This window comes from Annulohypoxylon truncatum, assembly GCF_022578515.1.
Source record: "Annulohypoxylon truncatum strain CBS 140777 unplaced genomic scaffold F4807scaffold_8, whole genome shotgun sequence".
NCBI lineage: Eukaryota > Fungi > Ascomycota > Sordariomycetes > Xylariales > Hypoxylaceae > Annulohypoxylon > Annulohypoxylon truncatum.
The window spans coordinates 900,631-924,025 of NW_025953794.1; the positions used below are offsets into that span (position 1 = coordinate 900,631).

The 23,395-nt window shown below is 47.5% G+C and overlaps 7 protein-coding genes and 1 non-coding gene across 8 annotated transcripts; 1 reads left to right on the forward strand and 7 right to left on the reverse strand.

The window, feature by feature from the left end:
- Positions 1-114: 114 nt before the first annotated feature.
- F4807DRAFT_458256 (kinase-like domain-containing protein) lies at positions 115-5,155 on the reverse strand (the record flags this gene model as incomplete). The annotated part of the gene is made up of 5 exons (XM_048001177.1): positions 115-270; positions 1,488-1,927; positions 2,002-2,080; positions 3,091-4,085; positions 4,339-5,155. 5 exons carry the CDS (start codon positions 5,153-5,155, stop codon positions 115-117), a joined length of 2,487 nt encoding a protein of 828 aa, XP_047856576.1.
- A 329-nt stretch (positions 5,156-5,484) lies between these two features.
- Positions 5,485-8,115, reverse strand: F4807DRAFT_386775 (heterokaryon incompatibility protein-domain-containing protein). Its single transcript, XM_047995843.1, has one exon. It carries the CDS (start codon positions 7,740-7,742, stop codon positions 5,739-5,741), a length of 2,004 nt encoding a protein of 667 aa, XP_047856577.1. The 5' UTR covers positions 7,743-8,115; the 3' UTR covers positions 5,485-5,738.
- A 4,204-nt stretch (positions 8,116-12,319) lies between these two features.
- Positions 12,320-14,218, forward strand: F4807DRAFT_386809 (uncharacterized protein). The gene has a single exon (XM_047995846.1). It carries the CDS (start codon positions 12,434-12,436, stop codon positions 13,667-13,669), a length of 1,236 nt encoding a protein of 411 aa, XP_047856578.1. The 5' UTR covers positions 12,320-12,433; the 3' UTR covers positions 13,670-14,218.
- F4807DRAFT_386800 (uncharacterized protein) lies at positions 13,959-15,167 on the reverse strand. Its single transcript, XM_047995844.1, has one exon. It carries the CDS (start codon positions 14,883-14,885, stop codon positions 14,247-14,249), a length of 639 nt encoding a protein of 212 aa, XP_047856579.1. The 5' UTR covers positions 14,886-15,167; the 3' UTR covers positions 13,959-14,246.
- F4807DRAFT_386807 (uncharacterized protein) lies at positions 15,168-17,615 on the reverse strand. Its single transcript, XM_047995845.1, has 4 exons — positions 17,007-17,615; positions 16,438-16,962; positions 16,229-16,381; positions 15,168-16,181 (listed from the first exon to the last, which is right to left on the reverse strand). The coding sequence occupies exons 1-4, from the start codon at positions 17,055-17,057 to the stop codon at positions 15,450-15,452; spliced, it is 1,461 nt and encodes a 486-aa protein (XP_047856580.1). The 5' UTR covers positions 17,058-17,615; the 3' UTR covers positions 15,168-15,449.
- Positions 17,616-17,823: 208 nt separating this feature from the next.
- F4807DRAFT_417433 (uncharacterized protein) lies at positions 17,824-20,457 on the reverse strand. The gene is made up of 3 exons (XM_047997236.1): positions 20,428-20,457; positions 19,646-20,363; positions 17,824-19,589 (listed from the first exon to the last, which is right to left on the reverse strand). The coding sequence occupies exons 2-3, from the start codon at positions 20,098-20,100 to the stop codon at positions 17,996-17,998; spliced, it is 2,049 nt and encodes a 682-aa protein (XP_047856581.1). The 5' UTR covers positions 20,101-20,363; positions 20,428-20,457; the 3' UTR covers positions 17,824-17,995.
- Positions 20,458-21,436: 979 nt separating this feature from the next.
- Positions 21,437-21,508, reverse strand: F4807DRAFT_t48. Its single transcript has one exon. It is a non-coding gene; the product is annotated as a tRNA-Cys (tRNA).
- A 318-nt stretch (positions 21,509-21,826) lies between these two features.
- On the reverse strand, positions 21,827-23,283 carry F4807DRAFT_458263 (DUF1593-domain-containing protein; the record flags this gene model as incomplete). Its single annotated transcript, XM_048001178.1, has 2 exons — positions 21,827-22,969; positions 23,029-23,283. The coding sequence occupies 2 exons, from the start codon at positions 23,281-23,283 to the stop codon at positions 21,827-21,829; spliced, it is 1,398 nt and encodes a 465-aa protein (XP_047856582.1).
- Positions 23,284-23,395: the final 112 nt, after the last annotated feature.

A 23,395-nucleotide genomic window follows, 5' to 3' on the forward strand; every position in this document is an offset into this window, starting at 1 on the left:
AAGACCATCTGCCAGCAGACGAATCTCAGCCAACTCTTCCCTTAATGCAAAGAGAAAATCCAAAGAGGGAGAAGATTAATGAAGTAGGGCCGAAGCCCTTTCATAGTCATTCTCTTAGACGGAGTCATCTCCGGCGCTATGCCCATAGAGGGCAGCGCGGCCTAGACCCGCTAAAAAGCCTTCCCGTCCGTGAGCCATGTCACAGAATAAGGAGGCTTCGACTTCGAAGTCGAAGCTCTGCTTAGGCTTCGGGTTAGGCTTGGGCTTGGGCTTAGTCCCAGTGGTGTCGTAAGATCCACGCCCCATTTTGAGAGATATTTGAGATAAAGATTAAGTAAAATTTGAATTGGATTTAGATTAGTTGAAAGTTGTCGATAAAAGATGTAGGCGAGAGAGATATGTTGGAAGGATGCTGGCTAGAAATCTAATATGTCCGCAATCTAGCGGATATATATACACGGTAGAAGGTAAATATTGTGATATAACAACAGGGATGTTCATAATCTGCATATGTTTTCAATAAAGGGGGTGTGATGTGATATGCTCACTGTAACCGAACAGTGATACTTTGCGTAAAATAACGTTGTTAGCCTCTATAGAAAATGGTAACCATGGATGAATCCTTTACTCGGGGGTTTTTGAACATCACATAAATTCAGCGACGGAAAGAATTTACACAAAGGAGACAATAGAAAAGCCCTGTTGGCACCTTTCCATAGCATAACTAGGAGGCTGTAAACACCACAAAGAAAATCCTAGTGCAGACCTGACAGCTACAGCTTATAAGAGACACACAGCTTGCCCTGTTCCCATAGATAGGTTGTCTCCCGCGTTTCGTAGTGGCTTCCCAGAATTATGATGGATCAAACAAGGAGATGTTAGCAATTATTGCTACATTATACCTAACCTAGAAGCCTTCAAGTCTGTATCGCATTGTTGTACGACCCCGAGCCACTTTTCATACCTTATTATGGCTATTGGACCTTAGTACTTTCCAATATCAGCTACTAATGCTCACCTAGTTACAAACTATCATATGTATTTATACCTATAGGCGAAGATGGAGATGAAGACGAAGGTTTACTCATTTATAAGGAGTACCGAAAGGTTATGCTAAATTGTCTTATACGGTGCTGGGTCGCTAAAGTTACGTACGGGACTTTCGTGAGTTTTTACCAAGTTAGATATGATTTACGTTTAACAGGTACATAGAAATTATTGCCAATTATAGAGTCTATTATCTCTATTATGTCTCAACTGCTGTGATTGCTTGATGACTTCTTCCCCTTCGAGATTATCTCATCGGTATCGATTACATCAGACATACAGCTCAGGCACATAATATCAACCCTAATATCCCAGCCACCCACAACCTCTCTACTTGTCGAGTTTTCTCTGACACATGGAAATAGGTACCATTTGTTCCGAGTGAGTTTTGGAGGTCTCGAGACGGTCTTATGGCATAAAGAGCAACTCCGGGGAATTACTAAGAGCCTAGTTTCCTCTCCAACGCTACTTATTTGGCGCAAGACTTCAACAGCGAACTCGGGTGCTTCGTTTTCTATAAGTGATTTTATCCCCCACCGCGAGTCTGCATGACATCGAAATATGCCTTGTAAATAGCATTTGGCTAGCTGGGATTTGAGGACGTCAGGTTTGGCCTTCTCATATACGTAAGAAACTGCCTTCCGAAATTGTGTCGCTATTTCCATTATCTGCTTTTCGCATTCCCCTTTAGTCATCTTGGCCGCGTAGTTCTTAATATTACCCTCATTTGGATATAAACGTAGCACAGTAAGAGAAGCGTTCTCAAGAGCTTCCTGCAACTTCTCTGGTAACTTCTGGCACATGGCAGGGATTAGGAAGTAATCTCCCATCTCCCAGAGCTTCATCAAATCGACAAAGTCGTAGTTGCCAGCAGAAATATCTGGTATGAGTAAGTATCCACTTAGGAAATAAAAATAGGGGGAGGTGTGAATCTGTGAAAATTGAGTTACGAACTTTTCCCATAGACGTAAGCTATGAATTTGTGGATTTCGTCAGGGCTCCATTCTTGAAAATCGATATTGCCGCTGGATTCCTTTATAGGTTAGAAAAGGGAGTATGTTATTATCAACAAAAAGAGACTCAAACTCGTGAGACCTCATATACGTACAATGAATTTGCCATTAAGGGCCTTATCAAACCATGGACTACCTGTTTGCAATAGAACAATCCGGTGAACTTTCCATACTTTGTCTTGGCACGTTATTCGAACATCGGCGTACTTATCATTTACTACAAGACTTTGGACGATGCTATTAGTATATGAAATTTGAACAAGTTATTTGAGCCTCTCAGGTCATAACTGTATAATTCAGATTATTACTTACTTAATAGAGACCTGGAGCTCCTTTTCGCTTCGTTCTGGTGCATCCATAGCAGGATTTAGCTTGATTTTAACTGAATCTTTGGTGGATGGCATTGTCCGAGCAACTGTGAGTACGAAAAGAAGGATAAGGAGCACGAGAATTAAAGCAAGGGAAGCTAATGCGCAGTATGTCGAAAGTTCTACTGCGAAATGTGGAGCTAACATTCTGTCCCAAGGTCGAGGTATGCATTTGGGTGTTATTTATAGGTCAAGAGTTGGAGCTCCAGCCATATGAACTCGATTCCTAATATACATCCACTTTCTCAGTCACCAGGCTGCCTAAGGAATCTTCTACATATGGATGCCTACCTGGTAGGTATGGAGTTTGAATGAAACTGTAAACACGCCATTGTTTGAACCAATACTGTTCTCGGGATCTACTCAAACGGCGCTGTACATCAGTAATCGCCTTCACTATAAATCCATCCATAGAAAGCCATGGTAAAGGAAAGTGTGGAAAGGTTTAGTCAAGCTTTGTATTTTTGTTTCTGAGGTAAGTTATGATCATCCATAAAAGAAGGTCGAAGTCCGCTGTGGAAGAAAGACTTTTGCAATGCCAACCTTAAAATATCGAACTGTAACTAACCTTGCCTGCAGACTGTCATATGCAGGTGTGCGACAGGTGTAGGTAACTATGAACTACTGCATCTGCTTAGGACTTTTTCGATAGCCCTATCCACCTGAGAACTGGACCATCTTTTCTTTGGATCAGGGTCGACCATCGCCTTGGCAAGCGAGACCACTTCGTTCACGACTTTAGCGGGGTGGCCTTCGCCTTCCAAGCTCTCTTCGAGGCTTGACGGCACGCAGCCAAGCTGCAACCCCTTAAACATCTCGGCGCGTTCCATCGCCGTGCTGCAGCGGCATAGCATTTCGACGAACACGACACCGAGTGCGAAAATGTCAACTTTCTCGTCATCAGCGCCTTTGAAAGGAGGTGGTCGGTAGTTCGTGGTGCCGACAGGACGTTTATCAGACGTTGGCGTGCTATTGTCGCCCTCATAAGGTGACAGGGGCAATTCGCCGCGTGCTAGTTGGGCGACCAGCCCAAAATCACCGATTCGAGCATTGATCCAGCGTGGTGACACTTCGCCCGTCTTCTTCTGACAGGAATTGCACGAAAGATTGAATGATCCACCTTGTAACTCTTCCTCAGTTAACGAGAGGAAGATGTTGCCTGGTTTGATATCTCTGTGCAGGAAGCCTTTAGAGTGAATGTATCGCAGGCCTGAGTGTATAGAATGAAGTAGTCGAAGACTAGGAATTAAGTGAAAGCAGTGTTTGGGTATATTGGTATCATTGGATGAGAAGGAGATATACTGGGCCAGCGTCATAGGATATAGCGACATCTGGATGTATAACGTGTGGCCAGTTGCATCAAAGGTTTGATGTCTTTGACTGCTGTTTTCTAGATGGCCCTTACCGTCTGTGAAGATGTCGCTGGTGCTTGACAAACTCGGGCTCTCGACGGGGCTATGACTAGAAGCGGTCTTTTCAAACCATTGGGGCTGGTGAACTGACTCTTTGTCGGGAAGAGACAACGTATCTGCCTCGAAGATTACTCCACCGCTAAGGGAGGGTTCGGGTTCTGGTTCACCCTCGGTTTCCTGAGAAAAGGGGTGATTACTCAGCAATAGCTGTTGATGTCGACTTGAACGGGGCCTTGAATTAGAATCTGGTGGCTCGAGTCAGCAGTTCGTATTCCCCTAATAGCTAATACCCATAGTGTGTCTTTAGTTCAAGGCGCTTCCAAGAATAATAGGCATTGTCCTTAATTTGCACACAAGCTCTGGTGGCTTAACTGCCGCACAGGACTGGTTATAGGAGACCAGTGTTGTGTCGGGGCTGTTGTAAGCATGTTTCCAACGGGCGCATATCTAGGTGACAAACCTAGGGAGATGGAAGGAATGCAAAGGAGAAAGACTTACTGCGTGAGTCCATAATTAAGGGAGAGGGAAACTGATGGGGATCCTCAAGCCAGGTAGCGTGATACCGGACGATATTGGGATGATCTAGGGTAGCTAGAGCTTGGACTTCACGCAGGATATGCTGAAGCTCTTCAAGTCTCCCATCACGAAACCTCTTCCCTAGCTTCGGGGATAATTGAATCTTCTTCACTGCGTATGTCTTCTGATCTAGTGGGTTGAAGCACCGATAAACCTTTCCGAAGCCACCTTTTCCGAGAAGGGCAAGCTCACGGAAAGAGGACCGGTAATGACTCTGTTGGGGCTCCGACTGGAGATCCAATTGAGAAAGGTGCGGAACAAGAGCTAGCTGGGATGCTTGAGATACCAAGCCGTGCACCGGACTGGATACACTTGAAGCGAGGGTTTGGGAATTCGCCATTATGTTGTCCACTGCCGACAGATATTGACGTCGAATTCCTAGACCACCATCGGTAGTAGCAGACTCCGCTAGTATTCCATTTTCTGAAAGCTTGTGACTCGCCTCTGCAAAGAGCTGTCGGACCAACGGCTGGATCTCTGGCGACTGTCTAGTGTAGTTCTTACCCGGATTAGCTGCATTGAGGACCTCGGCAGCACGAGTGCGGATGTAGTCTTCAAGTAAACTAGCAATTATCATATTACGATGATCCTCCACACTATCCCTACTTGAAGAGTCTCGAGAGGCGGATATAGATTTGGTCTGTCCACTAGACGAGATACTCTGAGTGTCTCCATGATCCGTCTTAGCATGTGAGCTCGGCTGCCTCATTTGGCTGGATGCTGACTCTTCGGAATCCATATTCCTCAACCAAGCGATATGGTATCGTTGTGTTTAAGTTTTAATCCCACGTCAATTCCGAAGGAAGTTACCTGTAATGATTGTCACATGTCGGCGCTGGATCAAGGGGCGTAGTGTTTGATGGAAGAGATTGCGGTCGTCCGAGGACGCTGAAAAGGTGCACAAAGCGAACATGAAATGATCAGTTGAGCTCGCTGTAAAAATTAGGCATTAGGGATTAAAGGGCTTCTGCCTAGGCGGGGGTTCAATCTTGCTGCCTACTAGTCGGGGTTGTAGATAAAATTATGTACTTGGAAATATTCGTTTACTTTCAAAGTTTGACGAATCGGCCAGATCACTGCACTTGATATATTACGTAACTGCACTACCTTCGTTGACCCACTTATATGCCATACGTTTGTGGCTTGGATTCGTTTTCATTAAGTAATCAAATGTGGCTGACGGGCTAGGCTCTTTTCTTCTCATCGATCCCCACAAACTGCATTTCGACTTTTTAACTGCATGAAGTAACGATGTGGCCCTTACTTCAATGTGTGCATCAAGTCGAGCCTCGGTGGATTAACTCGAGTTAAATCTCAGGCACTTAATTAATCTCATATATACCCCATAACCCTAAATTATCCCACTTGTCACGATCTAGTTTCCCCAGGGCGTTGTGTTCTTGCTCGAACACTCCAACTCGAACATACGAATTTCCCGAAGTGCGCGCCGACTTTAGTATAAGGTATAAGGTATCTAACGCATCCCCGTCGCTTTTAGGCCTCTGGGCGATCTCGAGCAGGTGTAATCCTCGGACCACGGACCAATTTCGCTTGGCGATACCGGAGTCGAGATGTAAGCTCCCACGCATCTCGTTCGATGACTCGAACTTGAAAACTGCCCTCCGGCTCAGCATCCAGAGAGGACCACCCTTTCGGCACAGAGCCGAGACTTTCCACAGGCGACCGCGGAGGACTAATTTGCTCCCCGTCAGCACGCCGAACTGGTTGTCGCTCGCGTATCTACACTCCGCCTCCCGGACTTCTGCGAGGTAGCGGAGCTGTTCCGTGTAGACCAGTACGTCTCGCGTGCCAGAACCGGAAGCCCAGGACCAGCTCGGCACGCCCGCGGTCAGAGTCTTGGCTGCGGGGTCTGCGGTTACCTCGAGAACCTCCCATAGTAGATCTCGCAAGAGGTTGCCGGACCAGAGACCAGCAAGGTATTTCTCTAGCGGCCTCGACTTCTGGAAGTGCTCGGCTATACCCGCTACGGCGGGGAGGCGGTCGCTTTTCACCGTGAGGTCCATGTTGGCGTATGTGCCGATTACGATCCACCAGTCCATCGCCGGCCCCGCGTGGGTCAACGGCTGCTTCCCGGGAACCGGGAACTTGTGTTTCGCGGCGAAGTTCATCCTATTGCATGCTACGCCATCTCGTCCGCATTCACACGATACTGTTTTGAAGCACTGGAAAGCGACTTCGGTAGGAGTGTACAAGAGAATCCTAGGAGAGATGAGCCGCTCTTGATAACACCATGCGCGTTTCAGTAGCGGCAGCGCCTCTCGCGTCTCGTAGTCCTCCCAGTCGTAGAAATGATAGTGCTGCGCTTTTCTCATGTATAATGGCCAACTCGACCCTGCACTCGCACGTCGTAGAGTTGCGAGTGGCTTCGGCTTCGGTTCGTCTGGATAAGCCGAAAAAAGCCCAGATGTTGGATCCTTGCCAAAAGCAGCCACAATCGTCACATAAGAGTTTTGGTAAACCTGGAACATTTTTCCAGATTCCCGGATCCAATCGTCTCGGTCGCCTTGTAAGATGCAGACACTGTCAATCCAGAGGTAATCCACTCCGGCTGATCGCGCCCAGTAGATAGCGTCTTGGAAGGTTTGGGGCAGGGTTGACCAAGGTATGTTAGATTGACGCTGCGCAAGTGTGGCTTTGGTCGTGAGACAATCTGGCCTGATATCACCCCAGCAGTAACTAAGGGCGCAATATCTTGAGCCACGAGGGACCGAAGACCCATCCTGAAGAAAGACGTCGCCGGCTATGTTCCGAGGACAAATATTGATCAACCGGGTTGGCATGAAAGAATTTCCTAGAGAGCGACAACATGCGTGAGAGTCGATGCACTTGTCTATCTCGCGTCGTGTCCATTCGAAAGATTCGGTGGAGGAGCTGTGAGATGACCACGACGTATTCCCTCGCGGTAACCATGAAGGGGGTCCATTACTAGCGTCCGCGACAAAGATGTCGAAATCCTCGTAGTCGTCATATGGGCGCTTCGATATACTAAAGCCAGTCCCTTGGATTATTATTATGTCGGGCGATTGATAGTCTGGGCCCAAAGATTCCAACCAAAGTTTGAGAATTCGACATCTTATGCACTTTTCGGTTCTTGTTACCTGTTGCGCGTCGAAGCCATTTATCATCTCATCTCGACGTGTAGGGAATAGACTCGAGGGTCGTTGATCCCAATGGCACCTTTGGCAAACTTCAGTGCTGTCATCTGTAGCCGCCAATATCTCAGGCTTGTTGCCAGAATCCGCGTACCATGTTTCTGGTACAATAATCTCGATAACATCGTCGTCTAAGCTATCTGAGGCATCCATACATGCACACTCTTATTATATGCTTATTCGGTTGATAGGTATGTTGAAAGAGTTATCAGATTATCCTAACAGTGTTGGGCATGATTGCATTGGTTTATTTTACTGGAACGCCCGTCGAGCTCCTGAGCGGCGCATACCCGCGCTAGTCTAGTGGCGCTGTCAGCTTCCAATGTTACAGCCACTTCAATAAAACTCGCCAATTAACAAAAAACCTACCTAATCATATTACTCATATAATATTTTCATAGTACTTGGTGAAGAATCTTCTAATTTGATCAGTGATCAGAAGTGTTAAAATAGACGCAGGCTATGAGTGTCATATTGGTTAGATTAGAAGGTTAAAACTCTAGGGAGTAGTGGTACGTAGGTAGGCTATAGATACATATACGCCACAGGTATGGGGCGGAGTTTTTAGCCCCTATTATTGCAACGCGAAAGTTTCACACCTGTCGTCGATCTCCACAAACTGCATTTCTGGAGCTGCATGAAGCAACGAAGTGGGCCTTATCTGTGCAGCAAGTTGAGCCTCAGTGGATCCAACTATGATATGTGATAGGTAAGTGATGAATTCCACAAAGTGCAAAATTCCATGCAAGAACGCGCAGTTCTAGAAAATGCAGGATTGGCTTGAGGTTGTATATATTATAACTGTATATAGGGTAATGTGATATATGTGAGATACAAGGAACCTCTGCCGCATCGAATTCGGGATGCTAGATACGGAGATACAACTTTCCCTCACTATATGGAAAACACAACCCACGTACCCAATATGCCCAATCTGTTATGGCACCTCCTGTAGGTAGTTTTAAAATGCTGTTATGACAACACATATCTACCGACCTACCTAGATAGGTAGTCGGGTAGGTAGTCGAGGAAATGCAGAAATCAGAAATGCTCTAATCCTTTGCGTTATCTAGGTACTCATACGCCCAAGTTGCTTGTGCCGCCGCCTTCCATCATTTGACGACTACCTACTTTTTGTCCTTTTTGGGATCGTCACCGCCAGATGTGCCGCCCCTACTTCCACCGCCTCCACTGGTGCCTCCGCCGCCTGTCGATGATTCATTTAGATCTGCCTTTGTTTCCTGATTGTCCCTCTTAGGTCGCCCTGGATCCTAGAGGATTTGTCAGAGGTATTATCCCCCCATTCATATCGTAGGCAGGCTTAGGGTATTTTAATCGATCATTTCATATGCTTACCATCATTCCTGGATCGGCTTGTCCTTGAATCAAATGTCTCGTTCTGTTCTCCTCGGCAGCCGACGTCGTAGGCGGTGATCTCGTGATTGAGCTTGCTAGGTATGGGTACCAAGGACTTTTGCTTTGGAGAGTAGATAGTTAACGATCTTGAATTCAAGTGAACGGGAAATACTAGGGAGGATGAGGCTGTATAAATAGAGGCTCGTGGCTAGGTAGGTATCGACCTAATGCTAACTGTCACACGGCGATAGGTGCCACGCCTCCAACACACATAGAATACAAGACTGTTGGGTTGGAACGATTTATCTATTGGATATCAGGAATAGTCATCAGGTTATTACACATATGCACGATCAACCAACAGAATGTTTATGGGCGCTTAGAGCGCCGAAGATCGGATCTTAGGTATGGCAGATTGAACTCAAATAGTCAGGACGATCCTCTTCGAAGAAGGAGAAGAGATCAAGGACCTAAGACCCCTTAGAGAATTATTATATTGAATTGAACTTATGTTCCAAGCATTTGCTCCTTGTCACACTAACCTAATGTTGCAGGTAAGTATAGACTAATGGTAGGTATACAGGTGGAAGCATGGGGCACAGGAAACAAATCATATCATGCTCCGATTCGGTGAGGTTGTTTTAATTAAGCGTGGTATGCTTAGGCACATGCTTTCTTGAAGAAAGCAGCGTCACACCCTCTTTCTCACACCCAGGTGACACCGTCTACTCGACCATTCATGTCTCTTTGGAAATGCAGTATTCCCACCATAAAGTAATCCCAGTCCAACCATCCTGATTTCAGCCAATCATCCCGGTTGATAGGTTGGTAACTGTACATATCCGTGTTGTAGTGCTCCAGGTTTTGCATGATATCTTCTCTTCCAGAGCATCTAGTGTGGCAGCACACCAGGTAAGCACATCCTTGATCGAACTGCGTATTCCAACCATAGCTAGAACAGGGGTATTCTGTTCGTTTGTCCATTCATGATCAGGCTGCTTCCACCAGTCATCGTTGGAAAGTCGAACATATGAGTGAGCGATGTTAGCATCCGGGGAAAGGCCAGACTTATAAACTACCGTGTCGTTCATCCCAAGTGGCTTTAAGATTTCTTCGGATATGAAGTCAGCATAACGCTTGCCGCTTATACGCTCAATGGCGAGCGCCACAAGGCCATGAGACACATTGCTATATTCCCAAGTTCTGTTGTAGTATGAACCGAAACGTTCATTTCCGGTTGGCGTATCGTTGAGAACATTGATGAAGTCCTCTTGAGGGACCAAAACCTTACCTTTAGGGCCGAGGAGCGTAACAACTGGGTTAGCCAGTCCCCCAGAGTGGCGCAAAAAGTCCTTAAACGTCGCTTCCGTGGCAACGCGAACGTCGTCTTTGGGATCAAATTCTGGGAGATGAGGACCAACTGGATCAGTCCAGTTGCACTTTCCCCGGTCGATCAAAATTCCAACAGCCGCTGCAATGAAGGATTTCGATATTGAACAGAGCGTATAGGTTGTGCTCGTGTCAGGTTCTTTCCCCTTGGGACCATCGCGAGAGCCGGTGCTATCTGTGAATATGACCTTTCCGTGATGTAAAACCCCAACACTAATCGATCCCCCGCCACATTGCTCCCGGACCTCCGGACCTATTGACCTGAATTGATCATGGAGGCGTTTCTGGCAACTTATTAGTAGGTCTGCAAGACCAATTGGTTGAATTGGTACTTATTAGGGCGGTACCAGGCAGCCAGACAGATGGCAGAACAAGCTATCGATATTTGTGACTCGGCCCTGAAACATAAGTCCCATCCTGGATATTCCATGTGGTTTGTTCAGGATATGGTCAGTCATCATTGCAACGTCTTGGCAACGATAGAAAGAGAATAACCCGGTCATGACTTTGGCATGTTTCTATCTCAAAAGGTACTATTGAACATTCGAATAAATAACAGACGTACTTCGACCTTGGAAGACGACAAATGGATTGCCGCTGCAGAAGGAAACCTCGCAGTTTCTCTATTGGCGTCTGGACGTGCTGAAGAGGCATATGAGATTTTGGTCCAGTTAAGGCAGAGAGATGACATGAAACCTAACATGGATGTCTATTTAAGAAATATATGTCTTTTTCTACTCGTACTAGGGAGAGTTGATGAAGCCTTCTCGGCCAACAACGAGGCATTAGATGCCGCAAAAGCAAAAAGAGGAGTATCAAGTGAACAAGTAGCTATGTAAGTATCCGACTTATCCAGTTCCAAAGATAGGTTCTCACTTGATTTAGATGCTACTTTGACCTTGCCAATATCCATATCCGAAAAGGAAATAATTCTGCCGCCCTTGATGCCTTGCAAGAGTGCCTTGACAGGCGGAAAGAATCCATGCCGCTACATCAGGTTACAGCCTTCACACTTCATAAAATTGGAGATGTCATGGCCATGGAGTGTGATTATAATTCATCAATGTGAGTCACCATTTCCCATCAACGGCCCATATAACCTCGCTAATCGCTGTGTATATAGCCCATTCTACGAGCAATCACTCGCAATCCTGACCTGTTGCGAATGCCATCCTGGCTCACTCTGCCGCACTGAATTTGCTTTAGCCTCTGTATATCACTTAGTAGGCGATGAAGAGATGCATAGACGATATTTGCAAATGGGCAAGTCCACGGCTTCCAGATTCTCAGAAGATGAAAAATTGGTAGTTATGACCACTTCAGACTACTACGATAGATTTGTTCAAGTTGGCCTACGATAAAGTCACTCAGTAAAAGAATTACATGTATGCGAAATGTCTAGTCTGTTAAAGAGCTAGTAATTAGCGGTGTAATGGGACGGGAGTTAGGCCCACGGGAGACTGTGTGAGGTCTTGGAACGGTTTGTTGGCGGCTAGCATGGAAGCAGAGTAGACAAAGGGCTTTTCCTATATGTATACTTTAGCCCCTTGGTTAGACGAAAACTTCGAGCTCCTTGCGCAACAACGTCGTTACTATCCCCCCGTCTACATAGAGACTTCGCTCAATAAAACGACTTCTCTCGAGATGGAGTTTGATACTCCTGCATTGGAGTGCGGGTATTCTGCGGGTATTCTGCGAGTCTCATCAAGCTAGTTTCTGAAGGAGGATAAAAGTGGTTGTCTTTATTAAGTTCTAAAAACTCTTGGGCCTCTGGGGATGACCTAACTCCATTGCTTACTAAGTACCCAGTCGCTTCCGGCTCAACCTCGGCCTAGCATTAATTCAGGTTTAGCGCCACCCTCTACTGGCAGCTGGCAGGCTCCAGTGACACCTAAGTAGTAGTAACTCGACAGCGTTGCCACAGCTGGCAGATAGGTGAGGAATGTAAAACTTTTAATAAATGATAAATGCGACTTCTCTGTCGACCTCAAGTTGAGTTCACTTAAGCAACAACACGTTCTCTTATGCAATCGGATCTTAACAGATACCTACCCTGGTAAAATCCCCCATTCTCCAGAATTCAATTCATATTTATTTAAATGTTGACTAGTAAGTTACGTCCATTGCTCCCCCGGCTCATAAGACATCTTCGTAATCATGAGCTTGCACAATTCCAATCAACATATCAATCTCCTGCCCGACCTGCATTAGGTCACCGTGCATACTTAAAACTGGAAGGATGTACTATGTCGACCATAGCACAGCCTCCAGAAGAGACGGTTGGGACGGATACTTCTTCGGTAGGGAAGACGGAAGACTCTCCCGCGGTGCCAACAGCCTCAGGGGGTGATAGCGAGGCAAAAGCGACGAACGACAAAACAGTGGCCATCCTTTGGGATCTCGATAATAAACAGCCCTATGCCTTGCCCGAGAATGTCGCAGCGGCGATCCGCGCTTTGGCTTCTGAGCGGGGTAAGATCATCGAGTTTTCGGCTATGGCAAATTACCACGCCTTCATACGCCTCTCGCCAGCCGCGAAGGAATTAAGAGCAGAACGGAACAGAATTGCAGCCGCTGAAGAGCGAGGGGAGATCAAACGCACCGAGCCATACAGATGTCCTTATTGCGGAAATAAGTTCAAAACAATCAAAAAAATGGAAAAGCATTATAAAATGCTTCACGAGCGGGAGCGTAAGAAGAAATTGACCCGGCTTAATATGTTGAAGGGTAAAAAAAGGGAGAAGTGGCTCGCCAAGAATGGCAAAAACCTCATGAGGCGCAACGAAGCCCACATAGAGGTGAAGGCTCCCGAGAAGAAGCACAAACTCTACAGAAGTCTGAACAGAGCCGGCGTTCGAGTTCGAGTAGTCAGCAAGGCATCTCAAGCGGCCGACAATGAACTCAAAGGCCGTTTTGGACTACTCCAGAAGCATAATAACCTCACCAACCTCACCCTGATTGTCATTTCGGACGACTCTGACTTTTGCAAAATGGTCAAAAGAGCAAGGACGAAGCACGGTATACATGTGATCGTCATAAGCGAGCGGCCAACCCTGAAGCTAGCGAAGGAAGCCAACGAATGGTTGTCGTGGGATACTCTTAACGAAAACGCGCACAGCATAGTGAACACCGCTCTGCTCCGCGAATCTCTGGTTGCCATGTCCGAGGCTGGGGAAGGTGAAGACAACGACCGTCCCGACTACGTGCTCGACGACGATGTAAAGCAGCTGTTAGCGCAGGAGGAGAAGGACACGGCTGAGTTCATAGAGGAGGAAGACATGTCGCTAGAAGATGAGGGCGGCTTCTGGGAGATAGATGAGTGGCGGCATAAGTAGCAAACTGGTCTCACTCAGCCTCCTGGAGCGCCATTTTATCAACACCTCACTCAGATGTTTCGTACACCAGCCGCATTCCCGTTAGCAACTAAATAATTTCTATCCCCATACACTTTTCGCAGGATTGCTATAGCACGGTGGTAGTAGGAGGCTATGCTACTAGGTAGCTTGCACAGTCATTTCTCGTCTGTTTGCAGTACTTCCTCTAGGCCCAGATCAATACTCCAAACTAGGTACCCAAAAATGTGCGTAGGTAAATACCTACCTGGGTCATATACTAGTAGGTAGAGGTACTCAGGTTAAAGCAAATCATCTAGCTCTGAAGGAAACCTTTGAGGAACTTCATGATACGTTCATATTGAACCAAAGATGCCATATCAAGTGACAAGAAATCATCATATTCGTTTAGAGAAAATCCACAGCTTTTATTCAAACAAACACAAACAATAACACACCATCGCCGGCTGAATTGACACAGTTGGTAGATCCCCTCAAAGCCCGTCTATTGACGCGAAATCTAATACATGCCTAGGTAGATAAAACCCATCCGCCTCCCCTCCCCTCCCCTCCCCTCAACTCAAAGCAAAGCAGCAACAAAAGCCACAACCGCACCGCCCGCAACCCCCCACCGCGCCACCACCACCTCCGCCGCCGCACCCTCGGACGTGGACGCCGCCGCCCCAGAACTAGTCGTAGTCGAGGATCCGGACCCAGAACCCGTCTCCGCACCCGCCGCACTTTCACTCGTAGCAGCCGCTCCGCTGGACCCCGTCGCAGTAGCGCCAGCCCCAGTCCCCGAGCCACTGCCTCCAGGAGACGCGGTCGCAGCAGTAGCAGTACCAGTACTCCCACCCGCCGCCGCAGTCACGCCATCCAACGCGGTAACGAGATGCGTCCCGCTAGCCAGCAGACTAGCGCGCGCGCTCGATATGGCAGCGTCGTAGTTCGCGCCGTCGGTCACGATGGTGGCGCAGCTGATCGGCGTCGCGGTCCACGTCGTCGTCGTCGGGCCCTCGCAGATCGGCCACCCCTTGCACACGGATAGGTACGGGCTGTCGATTGTGCCGCCGACGCAGCATCCGCTTAGCCCGTTGCGGTTGAACGTCACGCCGGGGCAGTTGCTCGAGTCGCGCGCTTGGATTTGCGCGGGGGATGTGGCTAGAGCGCTGGCTGCTACGAGGGAGCTGAGGAGGGCGGTTTTGCTGAGGGGAGCCATTGTCGGTTTCTTATTTTAGGATTAGGTCGTGGATGAGATGAATATCACTAATGGTTTGAGTTGGGTTTGGGTTTTTGTAGATTGATGAGATTGGAATGAGAGATGATGACTGATGCTGAAAAGTTGACATGTTGACTATCGTGAGGATATGTCCCTTATATACTTTAGTAATGTATGAGTCTGTCTTGCCGTGATGCAAAATTCGTATAGAGCGCCTAACTAGGATCATCCTGCGATCCAGCCAAGCGGTCCTTCACGTTGTGTAGCCCGGGGTAGGCTGGGCTGATCATAGGGCTGTGTAATGCTACGCTAACTGATTAGGTCGCATCAAAGACTCTAATTTAGGTAATCCTTTCATAGTAGGACTTGCGGCTGAAATAAATGTTCTTTTACATTATTGGACAGACCAGCCTTTTCAATATGAACAACCCATCTCATTAGTGATGTTCAGGCCCTATGCAAACTGCCGGGTTGTTTGGGTTTCATTTCGTTATAAAGTCCTACTCCTTCATCTTAACAGACTCTTAACCGACAATGCCCATCACGAGCTGCGCGTTTCGTATACTATGATGGCCCTGTTGGGAGTAAAAACTGATCAGGCGGTAAAGATGGCCAGATGTTCCCACTTGTGGCGTAACATCTTTGAAAAATCTCCTCTCTCGTCCACATAATGTCTGTAGCTGGGTTTCTCTCCTGAAGTAAGTTCAGCAAATCTACGATCCACTCTTCCGTTTCCTTAGACTTGGCACTGCCGTAGGTCAGAAGGAGAGCGGTTGGATAGTAGTGCATGCCAAATGAGCCCACTTGCATAGCTTGCTCGTGGAACATCCATATTCTCCTGCTGTGTAAGTAATTTTCCTCCTCAAACCTGGGCGACGACCCATCTAGCGACGCTAACATATTGTTCGCCACAATTTTAGCTAGCGCGTATAAACAACAAGCCCGAGGAACGTCGCTGTTCTCGGTGTCGTAAACTTCCTCGACGGGAGACACTGGAGAACAAGCAGCTCTCCTAGTGACGACCGATTGATCCTCTAGAATGGTCTGCAAAGGACCTTCGATGGTGTCGAATACGACATGCATTGAGATTATTCTCGAGTGAATATGCTCGTAGCCTACTTGCCCCAGATGGTATCTTCGTAGGTCTCTCATCACATCCGGGAACACCGACATTTGACTGTACACCTTAAACAATAACCTATCAGCGACAGAGACATCGCGGTTCTCGAGGAAGATTCGCTGCCATTGCGGAGACCCCATAAAAAACCATTGGTTACGGGCATAATAGTGAGACGACTGGTAGTGTTAGCTTTTGATGGAATAGAAGTTGTCATGGGGCTTACTAATTCGGAAAGGCTTTCAAGAATCACGGAGAACACGAGCTCGTTCTTAGCTGCCTCCGGCCCGAGACGCTCTAGGAGGTATGCGGCCCCGGTCAAGTGAACCGACCAAGTCACAAGTAAGTATGGCAATTCCACTGTCGTAGCGATCGTGGCCTATGGCAAAGTTAGCAACAAGGACCGCAGTGCATCATGTTCAAGAACATTCCGACCTCGACTCTCCACATGACCAAAGTTGCTAACAAAGTTTCCAACCGATTCAGCTCGTTGGCATCCTGGAGGGAAAATCTCAGATTACGTAATGCGGAGCAGTACAATTTGAGATCAAGTTTCCTGTCAGGCTTCGGGGACATGGATTGGCGCCTTCGCGCGTCGGAGAGGCAAGACACGGCGCTGGTCAAAGCTTGAGAGCCATCGAGCATAGCCGGAACTTGTTGTAGGACGTGTGCAAAGCTGGAGAACCCGAAAGTCTTCGCCTGAGATGTTAGTAGAGAAGCAAGTTCCCCGCCGACCAAAGTTGGATGACTTGACGGCACCGAATGAGGTATTATTGGCTGTGTTCTTCTTGGAAGGGCTTGGAAATTTGGATTAGGACGTGATCCGAAGCGATGGACCACGACCGCCTGCGAAGAACCCTCCGCAACGTTCTCCGCGACAAACTTCACCCTATCCGGTGGTCCTGAGCATTGCTGTTTGGCCTTCTGACATTGTCCACAGGTCGGCCACTGCCGATCACACTACCAAGAGTTAGGAAAAGCCAAATCGATGCCAGAAGACCTACTTTTATCTTCCTCTGCCGACAAGATGCGCAACGGGTACTCCAGGCCACCATGTGGAGCGAGTCTTGGCGATAAGAGGAACGGTGTGCTCGTTGTGATTGCGTATAACGTGTTACGACGGCATTCGTATTCGTATTCGTCTTAACTGAAGTTTCAACATGCCGCTACTTCCGCTCAACTAGGTAAGTTATAGGGCTGACGATGAGATGAACCCGATAGTATTAATAGAGAACAATTGAGAGGCGAAAATTTAGTGTCGTCATCCGAGCCCATCCATCCCCTGTGTTCTAAATGGGGCCAGACCAATCACTAAGCCCTGCGCGCAACTGATGCTACTCTACCTCAAGCTGACCTCAGCCCCATAGTATCGCCCTGTCTTTCACGGGACGCGCCGAAGGCTTATGCCGGCACAGAGTGGTTTGATAGGTACCTAGCTGACTTAAGCTTGATGTCATTTCGTGTTTCTGCTGATTGAATTGGTACAATGATGTGTATGCATTGTGTATGTATTGTGTATATCGTTCGACCTGGATATCGTATTGTGAGTGGTGGAGGAGCTATTTCAAAATCCCGTGCAGCAATGTTTTAATATCCCTAACCCCTTCAAGGAAACTCACCGCCTAGACACCGGGTGTTCAACTAGAAGAGGTTAGTAGCTGACATAATATCATTGATTATGCTTAAATCCAGACAAATATTGCGATATGGAAATAATTATGTAACAATTCAATTGGGAAAAAAGGAGAGGGGGAAAAGGGGAGGGGCTGAATCGGTGTGGGGAATTTGGAATCAACGGATAGCAATTGGGTCATTGGGGACTTTTTTTTCAGCTTTGTAATTTATTTATTTTTATTCACTGGCGATGATTAGGTACACTCATTGAGATACTATCGCGGGAATGTATTCCCGCGCTTTTACTAATCTTTCATAATGCACAGCTCTGCTCTAATAATCAAGCATGAGTAGCCTATGCTGCTGCTTTCGCATAGCTTCAATGGCCTTCGCCATTACGCCGTCCTCGTGGGTTGCTTTTATCCGGGAAAAAGCTCCCGTAACGACTGAGCGCGTTGGCCTCCCAATTCTGACCCAGCCAACGCGCATCATCTCCTTTCAGCCAGATGTGGCGATTCTCCCACAAGTAGCGGTCCTTCTTACATCGCAACAATAAAGCATATCTAGGCGGCATGCCCCATCTCGAGTATCCTTTGTGCATGCTTGAGAGCACCGTCTTTCGCAGAACATCGGTGAAAGTTTGCGCATCCGGGATTGTCTGGAGGCCCATTTCCTTCAGGAAAGCTGGGAAGTCGTTTATAGTGTGTAGCCGCCGAATCGTCTCCGACAATTCCCGCGCCGCGTTCCGAGGAGGGGCGCCGTGCCGGTCGAAAAGCTCGTCGCGAACCTGCGTTAGGGGTTTAGTGTGGGAGGGCCGGGCTGTGCGTCGAAACAGCTCTGAGAACATCAAAAGCCGATACGAAGTTCGAGAACCCTCGAAAGTTTTGCTGAGACGGTAGGCCGACACTGGACCTGGTTCAATGTACGAGAGTTCGGGCATACGGGCTCCCTTCCTATCGAGAAGCCAAACGACGTTTCTTGTGATGGCTTCAATAATAATAGCCTTCCGCAGCGCGTCGGTGACTTCGATGTCGGAAACCAACAATGCGATGAGGAGGTGTCCTAGATTGGGACAGTCGGTCTTGGACCGCTTGCCGTTCATAAAGTTTCGGAGGAGAGAATTGGCGTGCTCAACTAATGAGGGGTCTTCAGTGGCGAGACAGACGAGGAGATGGAAAAGGTGGAAGTACGAATCGATGGCCTTCTCCGAGGCGTGATGAAGATTACTTTTCTGAGGAGCACGTCTCTTCGCTTTGTAGTCGAGATCATCACTCTTAGGGTCAACTACCTCGTTGAGTCGAACTACCACGTCATTCATGAATGTGAAGAGCACCTGGGCTTCTCCAAAAGGGCCATCCTTAATCTGGAGTCTAATTGCGTTAAGAGCATCCTTCACCTCCCCCTTTACCCCTCTCCAATGCTGACGGGAGATTGGTAGAGGAAGCCAGTGTTCGAAGACGAGGTTATTGATTGCCCGGCGAATGTTCCAGGTCTCGTACGCTTCTTGTGATAAGAGGTCAAATTCCGAAGAAATCTGGCCACGATAGATCGATACACCTACTCCGAGCTTGACAGACCGGTACGATTGCTTCAGGCAAAAACACTGGAGTTCACGCTGCCTCATGATGTCGAAGTCTCTCACGACGTTGCTAATCCTTGGCCAAGCAGCAGCAAACTTCGTCAGTTGGTCGAAGTCCAAGTTCTCCATAATCATTATCAACAACTCGTTTGGTAAACGATTGATCTCGCAGCTCGTCACGTTCTTCTGCTGAACCGGTTGTGGATCGGTCTGAATCCTTGGGCTTGATGGTGCGTATCTGTTGGAGAGTGACGGCCACTCGTTCGGAGCACTGTCAACCCGCGCATTATATTTATTTTTTGGTACCACTATCCGAGGTGCGGGTTTTCGATAATCCCGGCCAAAATGGCAATAGTTGCACTGGAAATCGTCGATGAGGGCCTTGTCCGTACCTCTTGAATCAACGAGGTCAGCGCTAATTTAGCAATAGGAATAACAAAAAGGACTTACCTATAATCGTCTAGATTCTTCGGCTTGCCATTGTGCTCTTGTTCGACGTAACCACTTGAGAAGAAACTAAGCAATTGGATTGCTATGCCCTTGAGTGTGTATGCGGGCGTATAATCAGTAGAGGACACGGCTTCGCGCGGGTACCCGGAAGGTGGAGAGTTCCAGAGAATGGAAGCGCATATGTAGTCTTGATATACGTTCGGATGGTAAACTGCAGAGTTCATGAAGACAATTGGCGGTTGCACAGGGTAATCTCCTGGGAAGTTTATGGTCATGTGTAGGGGTTTCCAATTCTCGGGAGTAAGGACTAGACAGGCTGCCGTAAGGTCAGTATCAAAGGTATGTAAAGCGATGTTCGGGTACGGCTTCTCCACGAGCTCCTTGATGTCCTTGAGAAGCCGGCGTTGTCGAAGACGAGGACCGGCATCATTCTGGGATGTATTCATCGAAGACATCTTGAGGACGTGTTGATGATGCTGGCCCGCTTAGGCAGGATATTGCTCTAGAAGATGATTAAGTATGAAGACAGTTGCTTTTGATGTTGCAACAACCTTGTGTTTTCGTATATAGGTAGGTTCGGAGTCGTGACCAAGCGCCTTGACTTAGGCTGCATTGGTGATGACACAGGATGGAAGTGAGGAGCGGCATCGATGGATTAAATAGGCTTTCTTTATTTGAAATCTGAAATACCTCCTGAGGCATTGACAGCATTAAACTCCTAAGGAATCTCAGAGAACATTACGTTTTGGTGGACAATCAGAATATCTCGGCATTTGACTCACTTCGGCCATTGTAGTGGGGACTAATCCTCCTATCTTTACTGTTTCCAGCACGCCGGAGCAGGATTGTGGCGGTGTAGTTTGCCAGCCTAATCGCCAACAGCAGCGTCTACAAATGCCCTATTGACTAATAACGGCTAATGCATTGCGCTCATATTGTATAGATGACTCCCAGAACTCATAACACCGGTTAATTTTGCACATGGCAATGTAGATATAACTTTTGACGTGGACTTTTGAATCTTGCCTTTTCTAAGAACCTAGGATTTACTAGAAGAATAAAGAAATCTTTCAGGCATTCGTTCAGAGATATTTGGACGGATTGAATTTCGGCTCTTGAGGAAGCCATTGATCGCTCACCCTAGAACAGAATAGATATAGTCTTCTTTCTACATGCATACCACATCCTCAGACAAGTGTAGTTCATAAGATATTATAGGTAGTAATGCCATTGCACCCTGATATGTTAAGTCCGCCCTGTGACGGATGCTACTGATCAGTTCTGAAATCTGAAGAGTCGGGGGATTTGTAAGAAGTTAAGAACGATCAGCTAATAAAGAGCCATATAGTGCCATGCTACATGCTCGAGAAAACCATAGAGGCTATGAGAAGACGATTAAGTACTCAGATAAGGTACTCGAGGGTCATTCAAAGAGTCAATTCTAATGAAGTCTTGAGATTTAGTTCTATTCATAAGGTGCATCATTTGATAACATCTAAAGCATCCCATCACAAACTTTTCAATAAACTCACCCGTATTCATTATAACTTGATTTCGCACTTACTTATGAGTAACAACGGCAATAATTAAAGTATGCAATGAGAAACTCATTTGAAGCCGAACTGGAATATAAGTGGGAATGCCATAATTGAACAAAGCATTATGGATGGTTTATTTTAATGGGATTTTCAAATTGAATATGTACCGGTACCTAACGATTAAGGTACAAAAATTAGAAATGGGAAAAATGCATTGAGCAAAACGGAAGGGACGCGACTAAGAAAAAATACAAGGAACAGGCCGGAATTGAACCAGCGACCTTCGGAACTGCAGTCCGCTGCTCTACCTCTGAGCTACTGTTCCCTACTAACTCCTAAGGTTCCTGGAGGAGCGACGGAAATTGGCCAGGTATCGTAGTATATATCCCAATCCTGACTAGTGTAGTCCGTGCCTTTGTATCACGTGAATTATTAACAAAGTGACCCACCCCCTTTCCTCTTGATGGCCCTCACGATATTTTATTTATATGGACTTGATAATTAATACTTTCTTCACGACAGGTCTACATATTGTAACTCGGTTCATGATAAAGTTCTATAAATATAGAATTTAGAAGGGTTCCTACCTAAGTCCTTGAATACCTATGTCTTACCAATTTCCCAATCCTAGGCGATTACAGGCTCAGCTTTCATACTCGAATACAAGCCTCTGGTATCTCCTAATCGGATACAGCCCCGCGCGGTTCGTGACCTGCAATATCACATGAAAATTGCTCTCAAGCCCCGTGTTAGAGTTGATGAACGACTGCGGCGCAGTAATCCGAACCCTGGTACCGAGCGTCACGTTGGCGAAGCCGGCATCGTTAGCGTCTAGTTTACCGCTTGACCCCTCCGGGGGCGGGAGGGCCTCAATCGTTACGTTCGACGTGTAGAAAGTGGGCTCCGCGTATAAAAACCATTGGAACTCTAGACCACTGCTGTCTGACGGGTGGTCGGGGTCGTACGTGAGGCCCGCGTCGAACGTGTACGTCTCGTTGCTCTTCGCCTTGACGAAGACCGGATCTGGGCCCTGCTGGCCATTGATATTCAGCACGGGTGGATGCCCAACCTCCGAGAAGTTCGGCGTCAGAGTCCATCGCATCCGAGCGGCGAAGTCATCTTGGTAAGCTCTACGCCAACGCCATATTGTTGCCTGATTGGTTTGGTAGCTATTCCCGTCGACTCCGATCACGCCGCTGTCTAGCGCGTCGACGAAGTGGTTTGTATAAATCCCGCTCGCCCAGTTGACCAGAGGCTCTGGACGACTGTAGCGTCCTCCCCAAGTACCCCAGTCGATGCGATCTCTATACACGAGTCCGTTTTGGACCAACCATAGAAAGCTAGGCGTATCGCCTTCCATCCCGTAGATTATCTGCGGGTACATAGCCCCGAGAGGCCCCAGCCGAATGTTAGCATCTAGCCACGGGTTCTGAACGATGGTTGAGTTCGCGCCAGGAGAAGTAACCAGGTCCATTCCAACCCACGTCGCTACTTGGTAATCGTTGAAAGAATGGATCGATACGATATAAAACAACTCCGGATAGCGAGCGCGGATCCAGGCTCCCGTGTCGTCTTGGTCGGAGATCGTATATAATCTGATTCGCGATCTCAACTCAGAGGCTTCGGAAGGAGACAAGGTTTTATCCATGTGAAGCAGCGCCTGGGCGAGCGTATTGGTTCCGCCCCAACCTGTGATGAATAGAGGCTCTTCTGATTCTTGCAGAGCGCTAATGATTCGTTTAGCTCCCTCGCTCACGGGTTGATCTAACGCAGTGTGGCCATAAGTCTACGCTTGCGTCAGTGCCGAGATACGTGCTTAAGTACTTTCGCCGATAATTGACTCACAGAAGGCCCCGAAGTAACGAGCGATAGCAACTCCTCGGCGCTTTGATATGATGCATTTGGATTGACGTGTTGATTGAGATTGTCGACAACTTCTCCATATGCGTTAATGATCCTGCGCATCTCCTCTGGGTGAGTTGCGTTCTTCAGCCACCAAGATGTTGTTGCACAGATCCCTCTAGTGTCAAACTCGTTTGAGTAGAGGAGGTAGCGTACAAGGGACATCGAATCGTCTGGCTCGTTCAGGATGTCCGACATTATGAATATTCGTGGCTTGTAGCTAAATAACTGGAGCTTGGTGAGGTCCACGCCATCCCCGGAGCCGCTGGTACTCGAGCTGGCCCATCCTACGTAAAGGCTAAGATGGGCC